The 17351-nt window shown below is 41.6% G+C and overlaps 1 protein-coding gene across 17 annotated transcripts in view; it reads right to left on the bottom strand.

Moving 5' to 3' along the window:
* nckap5l (NCK-associated protein 5-like) overlaps positions 1-17351 on the bottom strand; it is a 954759-nt gene that overhangs the window by 50293 nt on the left and 887115 nt on the right. For 15 of the 17 annotated variants that reach the window (XR_009511536.1, XR_009511537.1, XR_009511538.1 and 12 more), the window contains 2 exons: positions 13667-13796; positions 8996-9168 (listed from right to left, as the gene is read on the bottom strand). The exons of 1 other annotated variant lie outside the window; for it this stretch is intronic. Coding sequence is in view for 13 of the 16 variants with exons in the window: in XM_059966283.1 (XP_059822266.1) it covers positions 8996-9168; positions 13667-13796 (303 nt within the window). In the remaining 3 variants the exon portion in view is untranslated. The remainder of the gene's footprint in view (positions 1-8995; positions 9169-13666; positions 13797-17351) is intronic. One more of the 17 variants, XM_059966294.1, reaches the window with a different exon arrangement.

Here is a 17351-nt window from a genome sequence, read left to right as displayed (position 1 = left end):
TAGTTAGAAATATTATACTGATTCATTAAAAACATCCATGGTTAATATTCTTAGAAATACAGCCTATCTATGTGACTACAGTTCAACAATATCCTTTTTAGCATAAATGAATACATTTCCTTAATGTCACTGCTTGCCATTCTTCATTATACATCATTAACAGTCTACTGTATGAGTCCTGAGTTCCAGTTTGGCAAACAGAGATTAAAATTTTGACAAAAAATTAACCATTTGATTACTGAAAGGAATGATAATGGTCAAGGTTCTCATTGTCAAATAAAAGCTCAGCTATATACAGTATTAAACAGAGTAAAGATTTATAAACATGAAAAATTCTGCAGGTCCTAGAAGTCCAAAGCAACAGAAACAAGTTTCTAGAGGAACTCAGCAGATCAGGCAATATCTACAGAAATGAATAAACATAAAGAAGAGTATCGGCCTGAAATGTCGACTGTTTATTCATTTTCATAGATGCTGCACGATTTGTTGAGTTCCTCCAGCATTCTGTGAGAGCAGAGATTTTACAGTTTACCTATATTTTAGTGCTGCCTTCTGATATCTACTGCCTTCATTTTAAAATGTCATCCATTGTTTCCAAGTGCTTTTATGTACCTTCTCACATACTGTATGTCCCTGGAATTGTTGCAGTCTCATCCAGCTTTACAACCCTCTGCAGCATTGTCAAATTTAATTGCTCTACAATTGACAACTATATATTCAGCTGCCAAGGCCCTATACTGGAATTCCCTCCATAAATATTTATATTTATTACTATTTCCTTTCAAAATATGCATTAAAACCTCTCTCTCTCTCTCTCTCTCTCTCTCTAAACAATATTTTGTTTCTATGTCTTCACTATTTTGTGATTTCACATCACTTAATTTCATAGGCTCATTGAAGCTGATTTCTGCAGATGTGATGTGGGGAGCATTCCAACTGCTCACATTTCTGTCCAGTATTGTGGGGGAGTGGGGTGGGGGGATGTGGTTTATACAGCACAGGAACAAAATCAGTTCCAGAGTATTATAAACTTAGTCAACCCCACTATGGGAACTAACCTCCACAGTATTCAGGACATCTTGAAGGAGCACGTCCATTATAAAGGACCCTCATCACTCAGATTATGTGTATTTCTCAATGTTACCTTCAGGAAAGAGGTACAGAAGCCTGAAGGCACACACTCAGTGATTCAGGAACAGCTTCTACCCCTTTGCCATCTGATTTCTGAATGGACATTGAACTTACGAACACTACCTCATGACTTTTTATTTCTATTTCTTTGCACTATTTATTTAAGTTAACTATTTAATATTTATCTATACTTACTGAAATTCATAGTTTTTCTCCTATTATTAGTTATTGCAATATACTGCTGCTATAAAGACAACAAATTTCATGAAATATGCCAGTGATCTTAAAGCTGATTCTGATTCTGAAGCAGCTTGAGATCTCTTACATTGCTAAGGGTACACTCAGTGGCTGCTTTATTAGGTACACAAGTACACTGACTCCTTAATACAAATATCTAATCAACCAATCACTTGGCAGCAACTCAATGCATAAAAGCATACAGACATGGTCAAGAGATTCAGTTGTTGTTCAGATCAAACATCAGAATGAGGAAGACATTTCATCAAGGTGAATTTTACTGAGGAAAAATTTTGGTTCCAGAGGGGAGGTTTGAATATCTCAGAAACTGATGACCTGGGATTTTTATGCACAACAGTCTCTAGAATTTACAGAGAATGGTGTGAAAAACCAAAAAAAAGGCATCCACTGAGCAGCAGTTCTGTGGATGATCATGCCTTGCTGATGAGAGAGGTCAGAGGTGACTGGCCAGACTGGTTCAAGTTGATAGCCAGGTGACAGTAACTCAAATGATAACTCATTTACAACAGTGATGTGTAGAAAAGCATCTTTGAACGTACAACACGTTGAGCCTTGAAGTGGATGGGCTAAACCAATATGAGACCAGAAACATAATCTCTGTGCCCGCTTTATTAGGTTCAGGAGGTAGCTAATAATATTGCCACTGAGCGAACTCAATGAACAACGCCCTAACTACTGGAATTCTCTCCATAAATATCGGTGTTCTACTACTATTTCCACCTTCAAAATATAGGTTAAGATTTCTCTAAAGAATATTTTGCTTATCTCTCTTAAATATTTTGTGATTTGTTGCTGTTTTATTGCATAGCCTCATTATTGTAATTTGGGATATCTTGCAATTCTAAAGGTTCTTATAAGAACATGGAAAACCTACAGCACAATACAGGCTCTTCAGCCCACGATGCTGTGCCGAACATGTACTTGCTTTAGAAATTACCTAGGGTTACCCATAGCCCTCTGTTTTTCTAAGCTGCATGTACCTATCCAGGAGTCTCTAAAAAGACCCTATCGTATCCACCTCCTCCAACGTCGCCGACAGCCCATTCCACACACTCACCACTCTCTGTGTAAAAAACTTACCCCTGACATCTCCTCTGTACCTACGTCCAAGCACCTTAAAATTGTGACCTCTTCTGTTAGCCATTTCAGCCCTGGGAAAAAGCCTCTGACTATCCACACAATCAATGCCTCTCATCATCTTGTACACCTCTATCAGGTCACCTCTCATCCTCTATCGCTCTAAGGAGAAAAGGCTGATTTCACTCAACCTATTCTCATAAGGCAGGCTCCCCAATCCAGGCAACATCCTTGTAACTCTCCTCTGCACCCTTTCTACAGTTTCCACATCCTTCCTGTAGTGAGGTGACCAGAGCTGAGCACAGTACTCCAAATTGGGTCTGACTAGGGTCCTATATAGCTGCAACATTACCTCTTGGCTCTTAAACTAAATCCCACAGTTCAAGGCCAATACACCATATGCCTTCTTAACCACAGAGTTAACCAGTGCAGCTGATTTGAGTGTTCTATCGACTTGGACCCCAAGATCCCTTTGATTTTCCACATAGCCAAGAGCCTTACCATTATTACTATATTCTGCCATCATATTTGACCTACCAAAATGAATCACCTCACACTTATCTGGGTAGAACTCTATCTGCCACTTTTCAGCCCAGTTTTGCATCTTATCAATGTCCTGCTCTAACTTCTGACAGCCTTCCACACTATCCACAACACCCCCAACCTTTATGTCATCGGCAAATTTACTAACCCATCCCTGCACTTCATTATCCAGGTCACTTATAGAAATCACAAAGAGTAAGAGTCCCAAAACAGATCCCTGAGGCACACCACTGGTCACTGGCCTCCATGCAGAATATGATCCGTTTATAACCACACTTTGCCTTCTGTGGGCAAGCCAGTTCTGGATCCACAAAGCAATGTCCCCTTGGATCCCATGCCTCCTTACTTTCTCAATAAGCCTTGCAACCTTATCAATTCCTAACTGAAATCCATATACACAACATCTACTGCTCTACCTTCATCAATTTGTTTAGTCACATCTTCAAGAAATTCAGTCAGGCTCGTAAGACATGACCTGCCTTTGCGAAAGCCATGCTGACTACTCCTAATCATATTATGCCTCTCCAAATGTTCATAAATCCTGCCTCTCAGGATCTTCTCCATCAACTTACGAACCACTGAAGTAAGACTCACTGGTCTATAGTTTCCTGGGCTATCCCTACTCCCTTTCTTGAATAATGGAACAACATCCACAACCCTCCAATCCTCCAGAACCTCTCCTGTCCCCATTGATGATGTAAAGATCATCACCAGAGACTCAGCAATCTCCTCTCTCGCCTCCCACAGTAGCCTGGAGTACATCTCATTCAGTCCCGGCAACTTATCCAACTTGATGCTATCCAAAAACCCCAGCACATCGCCTTTTTTAATATCTACATGCTCAAGCTTTTCAGTCTGTTGTAATTCATCCCTACGATTGCCAAGATCCTTTTCTGTAGTGAATACTGAAGCAAAGTACTCATTAAGTACCTCTGCTATCTCCTCCAGTTCCATACACACTTTTCCACTGTCACACTAGATTGGTCTTATTCTCTCATATCTTATCCTCTTGCTCTTCACATACTTGTAGAATGCCTTGGGGTTTTCCTTAATCCTGTGCACCAAGGCTTTCTCATGGCCCCTTCTGGCTCTCCTAATTTCATTCTTATGCCCTTATAATCTTCTAGATCTCTAACATTACTTAGTTTATTGAAACTTTCGCAAGTTCTTCTTTTCCTCTTGACTAGATTTACAACAGCCTTTGTACACCACGGTTCCTGTACCCTGCCATCCTTTCTCTTTCTCATTGGAATGTACCTGTGCAGAACTCCACACAAATATACCCTGAACATTTGCCACATTTCTGCCTTACATTTCTCTGAGAACATCTGTTCCCAATTTATGCTTCCAAGTTCCTGCCTGATAGCTTCATAATTCCCCTTACTCCAATTAAATGCTTTCCTAACTTGTCTGTTCCTATCCCTCTCCAATGCTATGGCAAAGGAGATAGAATTATGATCACTATCTCCAAAATGCTCTCCACTGAGAGATCTGACACCTGACCAGGTTCATTTCCCAATACCAGATCATGTACGGCCTCTCCTCTTGTGGGCGTATCTACATGTTGTGTCAAGAAACCTTCCTGAACACACCTAATAAACTTCACCCCATCTAAACCCCTTGCTCTAGGGAGATGCCAATCAATACTGGGGAAATTAAAATCTCCCAGCATGATGACCCTATTATTACTACATCTTTCCAGAATCTGTCTACCTATCTGTTCCTCAATGTCCCTGTTACTGTTGGGTGGTCTGTAGAAAAATTCCACTAGAGTTATTGATCCCTTCCTGTTCCTAACTTCCACCCACAAGGAGTCAGTAGACAATCCCCCAATTACTTCCTCCTTTACTGCAGCCATGACACTATCTCTGATCAACAGTGCCACGACTCCACCTCTTTTGCCTCCCTCTCTGTCCTTTCTGAAACATCTAAAGCCTGGCACTCGAAGTAACCATTCCTGTCCCTGAGCCATCCAAGTCTCTGTAATGGCCACAACGTCATAATTCCAAGTATTGATTCATGCTCTAAGCCCATCTGCTTTGTTCATGATGATTCTTGCACTAATATAGACGCATCTCAAACCTTCGGTCCGAGCGTGTCCCTTCTCTATCACCTGCCTATCCTCTCTCTCACACTGTCTCCAAGCTTTCTCTATTTGTGACCCAGCCACCCCTTCCTCAATCTCTTCAGTTCCGTTCCCACACCACCCCTATCCCCCCCACCCCCCGCAATTCAGGTTTAAACTCTCCCCAATAGCCTGAACAATCTGACTCCCTGCCTCCTGCTCCAATCCCTCAGACACGCATTTATCCTCCACCTCATTCTATTCCTATACTCACTGTTGTGTGGCACAGGCAGTAATCCTGAGATTCCTACCTTTGTGGTCCTGCTTCTCAACTTCCTTCCTAACTCCCTGTAGTCTGTTTTCAAGACCTTCTCCCTTTTTCTATCCATGTCATTGGTACCAATAGGTACTACCACCTCTGGCTGTTCATCTTTCCACTTCAGGATATCATGGACATGATCTGAAACATCCCAGACCCTGGCACCCGGGAGGTAAACAACCATCAATATTTCTTTCGTGTGTCCATAGAATCGCCTGTCTAACCCCCTAACTATGGAGTCCCCTATCACTACTGCCTTCCTTTTCCTTTCCCTACCCTTCTGAGCCACTGGGCCGGACTCTGTGCCAGAGATGCAGCCACTGTTGCTTCCCCCAGTGAGGTCATCTCCCCACCCCCACCCCAGACAGTACTCAATCCAGAGTTCTTATTGTGAAGGGGGACAGCCACAGGGGCACCATCTGCTATCTGACTCTTGCCCTTCCCTCTCCTGACTGTTACCCACTTATCTGTCTCCCGAGGCCCTGGTGTGACTACCTGCCTATAGCTCCTCTCTATCACCTCCTCATTCTCACTGACTAGTCGAAGGTCATCAAGCTTCATCTCCAATTCCCTAACCCAGTCCCAAAGGAGCTGCAGCTCAACACACCTGGTGCAGATGCAACCATCCAGAAGGCGGGGATTCTTCCGGACATCCCACATCTGACACCCCGTACAGAACACTGGCCTCACAGACATACTCCCTATTCCTCACAAGTAGCTTACCTTGTCTCGAACCGTTGTCTGAAGCCCCATTGAACCAAAGCCCTTCTATTCTGCCTGCCTCTACCCTGATGCCTGCTCTATAAAGCTGTCTTCTTTAAAATCCCGCAGGTCTAACTCATGGACATCCACAGGGTTGCGCAGTCGTGCCTCGAGCAAACCGCTGAGGAAAAATCTGTCGTCTTTTAATTCCTTCCTGTCGGTCTAATTCACGGACATCCACTTGCTTTGCCAGTCGTGCCTCGAAATCGTTAGTTCCATAAAGTTGAAGATTTGTCTCTCTGAAAGCTTTATGTTTACTCGATCCATAGATGATTTGATATGATGGCAGAATATAATATTAATGGTAAGACACTTGGCAGTGTGGAGGATCAGAGGGATCTTGGGGTCCGAGTCCATAGGACACTCAAAGCTGCTGCGCAAGTTGACTCTGTGGTTAAGAAGGCGTACGGTGTATTGGCCTTCATCAATCATGGAATTGAATTTAGAAGCCGAGAGGTAATGTTGCAGCTATATAGGACCCTGGTCAGATCCCACTTGGAGTACTGTGCTCAGTTCTGGTCGCCTCACTACAGAAAGGATGTGGAAGCCATAGAAAGGGTGCAGAGGAGATTTACAAGAACATTGCCTGGATTGGAGAAAAATGCCTTATGAGAATAGGTTGAGTGAACTCGGCCTTCTCTCCTTGAAATGATGGAGGATGAGAGGTGACCTGATAGAGGTGTATAAGACGATGAGAGGTATTGATCGTGTGGCTTTTTCCCAGCGCTGCAATGCTATCATGAGAGGGCACCATTTTAAGGCGCTTGGAAGTAGGTACAGGGGAAATGTCAGGAGTAGGTTTTTTATGCGGAGAGTGGTAGGTGTGTGTGGAATGTGCTGCCAGCGATGGTGGTGGAGGCAGATACGATAGGGTCTTTTGAGAGACTCCTGGACAGGTACATGAAGCTTAGAAAAACAGAGGGCTATGGGTAAACCCAGGCAATTACTAAAGTAAGTACATGTTCGGCAGAATTTTGTTAACCAAAGGGTCTGGATTGTGCTGTAGGGTTTCTATGTTTCTATGATCAAATTCCTGCTTCATTTCAGAGAAACAGTTTTCTTTCATGAGAAGATACGGAACAGCCAGAGGAATGAGAAATGAAATGCCACTTAATTTACATGTGACCCACTTGAAGTACATGGCTAAGAAATTGAACCACATATTGGAGTTTTTGGTGTATTATGTGATTCGTAATTTACTCTTCCACAAAGTGAAACACAATTAACAATTATTTTCTGGTTGTTTCGGATTATTCTGTAAATTCAACCCAACACTTCCCAGTCATTCACCCTTGGTCACCTGACAGGATTTGCATGTTAGAGTAATATCATTCCCAATGTAACATCTCCTTTGGAGCATCACTGGGTAATTATATAGAATTGTCCCTTAAGGGATCAATGTTGGGCATAACCAGGTCATGAAGATTTAATAAAGTAGAAAATTACTAATTCATTTAGTCCCATACTTACATTCATGCTACTCTTGCCCCTGCTCAGAATGGCAGAGACCTCCAGTCTTGGTCCCTTTACCATAAGTCCATAATATATAGGAGCAGAAGTAGGCCATTTGGCCCATCGAGTCTGCTCCGCTATTCAGTCATGGGCTGATCCGATTCTTCCAGTCATCCCCACTCCCCTGCCTTTTCCCCATACCCTTTGATGCCCTGCCTAATCAAGAACCTATCTATTTCTGTCTTAAATACCCCCAGTGTCTTGGACTCCACAGCCTCTCATGGCCACAAATTCCACAGATATACCACCCTCTGACTAAATCCTGAAGTCGTGCCCTCCTGTCCTAGACTCCCCTACCATGGGAAATAATTTTGCCATATCTAATCTGTTCAGACCTTTTAAAATTTGGAATGTTTCTATGAGATCCCCCCCTTCATTCTGCTGAACTCCAGGGAATACAGCCCAAGAGCTGTCAGACATTCCTCATACAGTAACCCTTTCATTCCTGGAATCATTCTCATGAATCTCTCTGAACCCTCCCCAGTATCAGTATATCCTTTTTAGAATAAGGAGCTCAAAACTGCACACAATACTCCAAGTGTGGTCTCATGAGTGCCTTATAAAGCCTCAATATCACATTCCTGCTCTCACATTTCAGAAATGAATACCAACATTGCACTCGCCTTCTGCACCACTGACTTAACCTGTAGGTTAACCTTTAGGGTATCCTGCACAAGGACTTCCAAATTTCTTTGAACCTCTGCATTTTGAAATCTCTCCCCATCTAAATAATAATCTGCCCATTTATTTCTTACACCAAAGTGCATGACCATACACTTTCCAACAATAAGGCCCAAGCTTAAGCCATACCCTGCCTTTAGATTCTTCTAGGTCATCAATTCCAGGCTCCTGCATTCCCCTGATGGTCAGAACTTGTTTAATGCTTCAGACACTCCACCCCTCCGAGATCCACACTGCCACCAAGTCTCCATTCCATTTCCTGGTTTAGACTCTCCTTTCAAGCACCCCTCCTGGACCACCAGGCCCAGAAGTATTCTGGGTCCACTAAATGTTTAGACGTCAACACAGTCAATATTTGGAGTTTAAACAAAAACTGATGATTAATTAAAAAAAAAATCACCAATGTTGTTAATCACTCACTTACATTATAGAATGTGTTTGCAATTAAAAATATAATAGAATATCCTTACTTTTACCTTTTAACATTCTGATTTTTCCCAGCAGATTAATTTAAAGATGATGTGATCTGTTTCATATTGATAGGCAATGTCATAACTGATTGGCACCTCTAGAAATGGGTTTAAGCTAGAAATCTTTCAAATTAGTTGACAAATGAACAAAACTATTTAATTAAAGCACATACTTACACTTGGAATATCATCAACATTTTCATCCTTATTGAAGTCACCATGTAACTGCTTCACAATGAATTGTGGCATGTCCTTTCCATAATGCACATATAGGTTTGGCTGGTAAAAAGTAAAAACTCTCGGCTCGTTTCCAAAGCATGATCGTTTGTCAATATGTTGCCATTGACTTCCTGAAAGTCAGGAAATGACAACTAAGTTGGTGACACAAATATGGAGCTATAGTTTTTTCTGCAAGTAAACTGAGAGTTAAGGGTCAGTACTTGAATTATATAAAAATTGTGGTTGTTCCTCTTGGCTGAGCACCATTGTACAAAATTCAAAGTTCAAAGCAAATAGCACATATATGTCACCACATATAACCCTGAGGTTCGTATTCTTGTTGGCAAACACAATAAATATAAGAAACAATCAAATCAATAAAAGACTACACCCAACAGGACAGACAACAACCAATGTATGAAAATAAACTGTGAAAAAAGTGAAAGAGAAAAAAATAATAATAAATAAGCAATAAATATTGAGAACATGAGGTGAAGAATTTGAAAGTGAGTGCAGTTCAGCAGGTAATGTTCAGTGAAGGAGAGGGTAAAGTTGAGTGTATTATCCCCTCTAGTTCAAAAGCTTGATGGTTGAGGGATAATAAGTGTTCCTGAACCTGGTGGTGTGAATCCTGAGTCTCCTGTTTCTTCTTCCTGATGGCAGCAGGGCAAAAGGATAATGACCTGGGTAGTGGGGTCCCCCTTGAGATGATGGATGCTGCTTTCCTGTAACACTGTTTTCCTGTAGATGTGTTCAATGGTGGGGAGGGTTTTTCTGTAATAGCAGAGCCGTATCCACTGCTTTTTTGTAGGACCTTTCATACAAGGGCATTATTGTTTCCATAACAGTCTGTGATGCAACCGATTATTACACTCTACACCAAGGTCTTGAATATTACTTATATTTTTCGAGGGGATGACAGTATCTATTGAACGCTGAGCTTTAGTCAGTGGAGAGCATCCTGATGTATGCATTTTCACAGTCTAGGTGTTCTAGGATTGATTGAAGAGCCAATGAAATGGCATTTTGCTTTTGACCTGTTGCGATGGGGCAAATTGGAGAGGATCCAAGTTGCTTCTTAGGTAATTGATATGTTTCATCACCAATCTCTCAAAGCACTTCATCACCGAGGATGTAAGTGCTACTGGATGTTAGTCATTGAGACTGGTTATCACATTCTTCTTAGGCACGGATTTAATTGAAAATTGAAGCCTGCTTGAAGCAGGTGTGTAATTCAGACTGTCAAAGTGAGAAGTTAAAGACATTGGTGAACAATGCAACCAGCTGATCAGCACAGGTCTTTAGTGTGTGTACGTAATAAAGAACTTCATTCTCCAGTGTGCAATGCAGGAGGTTCACTGTGAACAGGACGCTTTGTTGGTGAGCTGGTTGCACGCACTTAGTGTTGAACACAGTTGAATAATAAAATGTTCTAGCATTTACCTATGCTAATTTTGTCTTTATTAACAACAATCATAGCATGCTGTCAGAAGTCAGCGTGAGGTCGAAACATAGAGAGTAAATGAGTACCTTGAATGAGTGAGAAAAAGGCTGCGTAAGTGCCAGAAGAGCCAGCAACAGGTACGGTCAGACAGCCAGCGAGGCAAGACAACCCAAGTTCAGAACTCACTGGATTTACAGGTGAGAAGCTGAGAGTTCCCATCATGGATAACCCAGGTTCTCCCTTGCCTATGCAGTTTGCCAGCAATTTAATAGATAACTGAAAGCACTTCAGCAGTGATTCAATGTACATCTAGTGGCTTGAGGAGCGTGAGGGACCGATGGAAAGTTGAAAGTGTTTATTTTCTGCATGTAATTGGCAAAGATGCTTCGGACATCTGTAACAGCTTTCAAAATGATGAGACAGCCTGTACACTGGACACTCTGATGACAAAATTTGAAGAGTATTTTGTCCCAAGTAATTACATCACATTTGAGAGATACAGGTTCTTTTCCTTTGGCCAGAAACAAGATGTTAGCTTCCAATACTTAGCTGAGCTTCATCCACCGAGTAAGTCCTATGAGTTTGGAGATTTGAGAGACTCACTAGTTGGAGACAGATTAGTTTGTGGAATCCCAGATAAATGGGCTCAGAGAGAGATTGCTCAGTGAAAAAGATTTGACGCTGGAAAAGGCTGTGAGTATGTGTAGGACTGCAAGGACCACACGAGCACAGGCTAACGAGTACAAAGAGCACACACAACCGCGCATGCGGTGAAAACGGGGGTAGTGCACAAGGGATTTCCCAAAGAAACAGTTAAGCAAAAAGGAAGGGTCAAACAGCAAATGTGGAGGTAGTCACGTTCCAAAGATGTGTCCTGCTTATGGAAAGTCCTGCAATTATTGTGGAAATAAGAATCACTTTGCAAAGTGCTACAAAGCTGGGGCTAACAAGAGAAAGGTGCACACGGTTGACGAGGAAATGGAGGAAGTCTTTACGGGTTCTCTACAGACTGCAGGTGCTGGTAAAATACCCAGTGACTGTGAATGAGACAGTAATTCCATTCACATTTGCCACTGGAGCCCAAGTGAATCTGTTATCCATGAATAATTACAAGACTCTCTAAGTAAAGAGCAAGATTGACCCAGTGAAGCTAAAAGTGGCAGGTTATACTGGAGAAAATTTTTCATTAAAAGGGGGTTGTTTTGTGACTTTCAAGCACAAGGGACAGCACCTAAAGACACAGCTACTGGTTGTAGAAAAAAAGAGTGCTGCCAATGTTAGATCTGAGTGCATGTGAAAACCTCAAGCTGGTGAAAAGAGTTTTCGTAGTGGCTTCACAGACCAAAGATGATCACTGAACAGTCATGGAAGAGTACACAAGTGTGATTGAAGGGCTCGGATCCTTACCTGATGTAACTCGAGAAACTCATACCAGCATCCATGAGACCTCCGAAGAGGTTATGCAAGAGAAGCACAAGAACTCCAGCTTCCTTGGACATCTGTACCAGCTACACCAGCATGACAGTCAGGATGAACAGAGTGATCGCAATGAAGAAGTCGCCAGTCTAGCTTCCACATCATGCAGCTTTGATTCAAAATCTGCCTCTTATTGGTTTTCAGTTAAAGACAGGAAATCAAAAATATCTCCACAACCCTCTCTGAAGTTGAAGAGGAAAAATAAAAAGGAAGATGGGGAGACCACACAGGCCCTAAGGTCAGAACAATAACAGCAGTTCAACACAAACCAACAGGAGGATTTGCTCTCTATGATATGCTGTCAATAGAAGAAGCTCTGTGAATTGAGACTGAATAATGTAGAACTTGTGCAAAGACTCACTGATCATATGGATGCAGTGTAGGGCTCCATTATGGGTCACATGGAGCAAATTACGGTCACACAGCAAGAACAAGAACAGAGACAAATAGATCAGATCTTGGCAGAAGGATATGAAAGAAATCAAGTTGTTGATCAGGGTTCTCAAAAAGACACAAATATTAATGCACCAAGTACAAGAAATACATCTATGGAAACATATAGCAGATCAAAGAGGATAATTAAACCACCTCTGAGACTGACTGAAAGTTAACGAGTGAAAGAAAGACTGGCTGTAGAATGTAGATATCTTTGTTGGAAAGGATTATTGTTCCTTGCAGGTTTATGAAGGCATGGTATTCTGTGGGTCTCTCATAAAGGGGGAAGATGTGTTATTATGTGTGTACATAATAAAGAACTTCATTTCCCAGTGTGCATTGCAGGTGGTTCACCCTGAACAGGAAGCTTCATTGGTGAGCTGGTCGCACACACTCGATGTTGAACACAGTTGAGTATTAACAGGGTACCTCGGCCAGGTACCCTATCTGGGCCGGAGGTTTTCTGTGGCTTCTGCCTCCTGACGAATGATCTCACATTAGTCTCAGAGACCGAAATCACAGGATCACCGGGGTCGGTGGGTGTTTGTGATGGTGCAACACAAGTAAAACCAGTAAAAAAAACAGTTTACATTGTAAAACCAGCATTGATCAGGGTCTTCCCTTGGATTCAGAAGACCTCCTTGATCCAAGCAACCTAACCACCAACACGAGGGCAGTAACCCTATTTTATACTGTCTATCTTGGTATTTTCGTTCCTTTATTCTCTCTTAAGTGTTCATTACAATTGTGCATTTGTGTTAGTTTCTTTGTTCTTCCTGTTCAAAGTATCCATGGTACTGATGAAAAATTCACAATGATATGATGCATTTGAAAACCCTCCGAAGAATGTTCCTTATGTAATTGAAAAACACAATGTAATTTTTGCACAGAAACCTGGCTGCCTATATTATTGTAGCTTATATCATTAAAGAAGATGTAAAAGAAACTGAAAAGGCTGAAGGTACTCAATCTACATACTTGAAGAGACTGAGATATTTTCCTAGTCTGGTCACAGTTCATTAATACACTTCTATTTTTTTTTAATCTCACCATTGCAATGAAGAGTTCTTTCATTATGCTCAGTGGATGTGCATACTATTATTTAATGTAAATGAGGCAAAATAAATTATGAAACGTATTCAATAGGCCACAAACAGTAATGAGAAATAGGAGGAATTTTCTATGCCTCAAGAACACTAACTCAGCACCCCCCCCAACCCCCAGAACCTGTGAAATGCTTAGGGTCAATGCTGCCAGTATTTAAAATTGTTTACCAGTTTTGTTGTGTGTCAGTTTGTTGAATAATTCGTTACCACCAGTGCCATTCTCCACTGATTCTAGTTCAGCTTCTGTTTCATTGTCACTACTTCTGGCAGAATATGAACACAGATGCATTGCTTGCTCCTGCAAAAAACAAATCAGCAGCTATGAGAACACGTTTATTCATTTGATCTGGACTTTCATTTCATTTGGCTGCAAGGTTTCCATTTTGCATGCGATGGAAAATAAACCTGCACCCTTCCTTTTAGGAAACTTGTTGAAAGGCATAGACAGAATTGATGTGCTTAGCCAGAAGCATTTGGTAGCAGCTCTGGTAATGCAAATAGTGTCAAGTAATTCTGTGTCAAGGACGTTTAGAAGCATAATTTAACTACTGGAAGCCGAAAAAGTAGTTGATTATTATAAAATACAATATTTCAATAACAAATTTGTTTATTTCCACTGACAATTCTTTGGAGGATTTTGGGATACATTCAGCCTTAAATCATTGCTGCCATATATGGCTCAGTCCAACACAGATAAAGCCCTCCCCATCATCGAGTTTATCTACATGGAGTGCTGTTTGAGGAAAGCAGCATCCATCATCGGGGACACCACCACCCAGGACATTCTCTCTTCTCATTGCTACCATCACGAAGAAAGTACAGGAGCCTCAGGACTCACACCAACAGATTCAGGAACAGTCATTACTCCTCAACCATCAGGCGCTTGAACCAGAGGGAATAAATCCACTCAACTTCACTTACCCCATCCTGAAATGTTCCCATAACCAATGGACTCAATTTCAAGGACATTTCATCTCATGTTCTCGATATTTGTTGCTTATTTTTTTTTCCTTTTTGTATTTGTACAGTTTGTTTTTTGCACTCATTGATTCTATTATAGTTATTATTCTATGGATTTATTGCGTATGCCCTCAGGAAAATGAATCTCAGGGTTGTGTATGGTGAGATATATGTACTTTGGCAATAAATTTACTTTGAACTTTGAATGTTAGACTAGGATTAGAACAGCTGCAGAACTTTTTTTTACTGGAAACATACACCTGACAGATGAACCATTATTAAAAATAACATTATGATTGCCTTTCTTCCTACAATTCATATGTTCCTCATATTCATATCTCTCTCACTAGTTCATACAACATAAAAAGACTCAGTCAAATGATCATTCTGTCATTCACTCAGTCATCTCCTGAGATACCATGTTTGGAAATAATGCATCTCTCATAAGAGATCTCAGTAAACGGATTTGAACAAATGGCCGCCTCTCTATCCCTCAGAATAGAGGGATGCCCATTTAGAACAGAGATGCAAAGGAATTTCTCAAGCCGACCTATTTTATGCCGCAGACCAATATCATTAAGCAAGGGTCTGTGAGCCCCTGAACCAGAGGGTGGTGAATCTGTGGAATTCATTGTCACAGACAGCTATGGAGGACAAGTCATTGGGTACATTTAAAGCAGAGGTTGATAGCTTCTTGTTTAGTCAGAGTGTCAAAGGTTACAGGGAGAAGGCAAGAGAATGGGGTTGAGAGGCATAATAAATCAGCCTCGATGGAGTGGCAGAGCAGATTTGATGGGCCGAGTGGCCTAATTCTGCTCCTATATCTTATGGTCTTAATTAAACCTGAACTGGAGATGCTGTTTCTGCAATTTTCCTGAGCTTATCTTGCCACTTCCACTTGTGAACCTATGATTGCACTACCCATGAGCGCTCTGGCTAAAGTTGGGCTATCCATGGCTGTCTGCTGAGGCCTTTGTCCTTTTCACTGGATATCCTCTATCTGGATGATGAGGCTCAGCCCACTACATGGGGAGCACAATTTCACGCTTACAGTGTTCTCAAATCACTCTCCAAAAATTCAAGATACGACATTCTCACAGAAGTTTCAGGAGAAAAAGCTAAGTTAATAAAAAGTATCTTTCTTCATCTTGCATTTCTTGACATATGCACAGATGATACATCTTCTCCTACAGAAAACCACAGCACAGTCCATCCTCTAGGAAAGTAAACACTCCTCCAGCCAGGAATGTGGGGTGGCTGTGGAGCAGGGAGTGGAGGGGTGTGATGAAGCAGTCACTATCATGGTGATAAAAAGGCTCAGCTTCTCACAGTAAGAGCCTTTGGCCACCTTCCGAAAGCAGCCAGCATTTACAGGTGGATTATTTTGGTTGCGGTGGGAGAGTTACATCAGTAAAATATGTTAGGGATGTTGGAGAAGAGGGGTATACATAGTCAGAAATCTCAGGTTCAATCCCAGAGCTGGTAATGGGCAGCTGCAGGAATTACTCCATACTGATTTCATAGGAGGAGCTGCAATCCCTAAGCTCTTGCAATGCCATAAGAAAGCATAGACATAGAATTAGCATCACGTCCATCATGGCTGATTTATTATCCTTCTCAATCTTAATCTCCTCCCTTCGCCCTGTAACCTTTGATGCCCTGACTAATCAAGAACTTAACCATGTGAAATTCCCAGGAGTTCATCCTGCAATTTGAATGCACCCGTGACTCCTTTTCTCTGTCCACTTGATAATCCTTTCCCAGGGCAGAGTTGAGAAAACAGTGTCTGTTGCGGGAGTTTGGTACTGGCCACGGAAACAATATATCCTGCCAAATGTTCTGACTGAAATGTAAGCAGGCTGTCCGGTCTGTGAACGTTCTTGCAGGAGACGGTGTGGATCACATTGAAATCTGCTGAGAGGTGTAAGTGAAAATATTTCCCTTACATGGCAAAGGTGGCTGTGACAGTGACATTTTTGAAGTATTTCCTGGCTTACGAAGAACAAGTGGGGATTGGGGGCCTTGTGGTTTCTAAATTTAATAAAAGATCTGAGCCTTCTGGGAAATGCCAGGAATTCTACATAGAACTTATGAAAAGGTACCAGACAGTGACATTTCAGCATTATTTGTAGAACTCCTGAGTCTTTGTGAAATTTAAAAGTAATTTTTAAAAAGAAATCAAGAAAATCAACAAAATGAACACCATATGTATCCTTGCCCATCACAACTCCTCTGCTCCATTGGATCTTACTGCTTTTGCTCCAGGTTGATTGGGTCAATTCCTCAGTGGGAATGCAAGGGTGTTACAGTAAACATGTGCTTTGCAGCTGGACTGTAATGACGAGTGCAGCTGGACTATAATGACGAGTGCAGCTGGACTGTAATGACGAATGCAGCTGGACTGTAATGACGAGTGCAGCTGGACTGTAATGACGAGTGCAGCTGGACTGTAATGACGAGTGAAGCTGGACTGTAATGATGAGTGCAGCTGGACTGTAATGACGAGTCAGCTGGAAATGACCATCATCAGGCTTCTCTGTCCATTTCTCTGGCTTTGAATTCCATATGTCCTGAGATGAATGGGGAGGAGGCACTTTGTTAACATTTAAAATTTACTGGGGAACTGTCGGCATTTAACAGCAGGTTCCAGTCCAATGACTTAGAATATAAAGATAAAGTCATATTTATCCTCAGGCAATTTTTTCAGTGTATTTTATCTAAATCTGCAGAATCAGAACTAAACAGAATTGATGAGACAGAGATGCAGTGAACAAGCAATGTTAGACTGATGTGAAGCCAAATAATAAGCATAATCTGAAGTTATGGAGGTACCCTATCATCTTACATGGGATAGATTTTTAACCACATAACATCTATTTCATATGAGGCACAG

The sequence above is a fragment of the Hypanus sabinus genome, chromosome 4, assembly GCF_030144855.1.
Source record: "Hypanus sabinus isolate sHypSab1 chromosome 4, sHypSab1.hap1, whole genome shotgun sequence".
Lineage (NCBI taxonomy): Eukaryota > Metazoa > Chordata > Chondrichthyes > Myliobatiformes > Dasyatidae > Hypanus > Hypanus sabinus.
The sequence above is the reverse complement of the archived record's forward strand: the minus strand, read 5'-3'. Positions and strand labels throughout refer to the sequence as shown.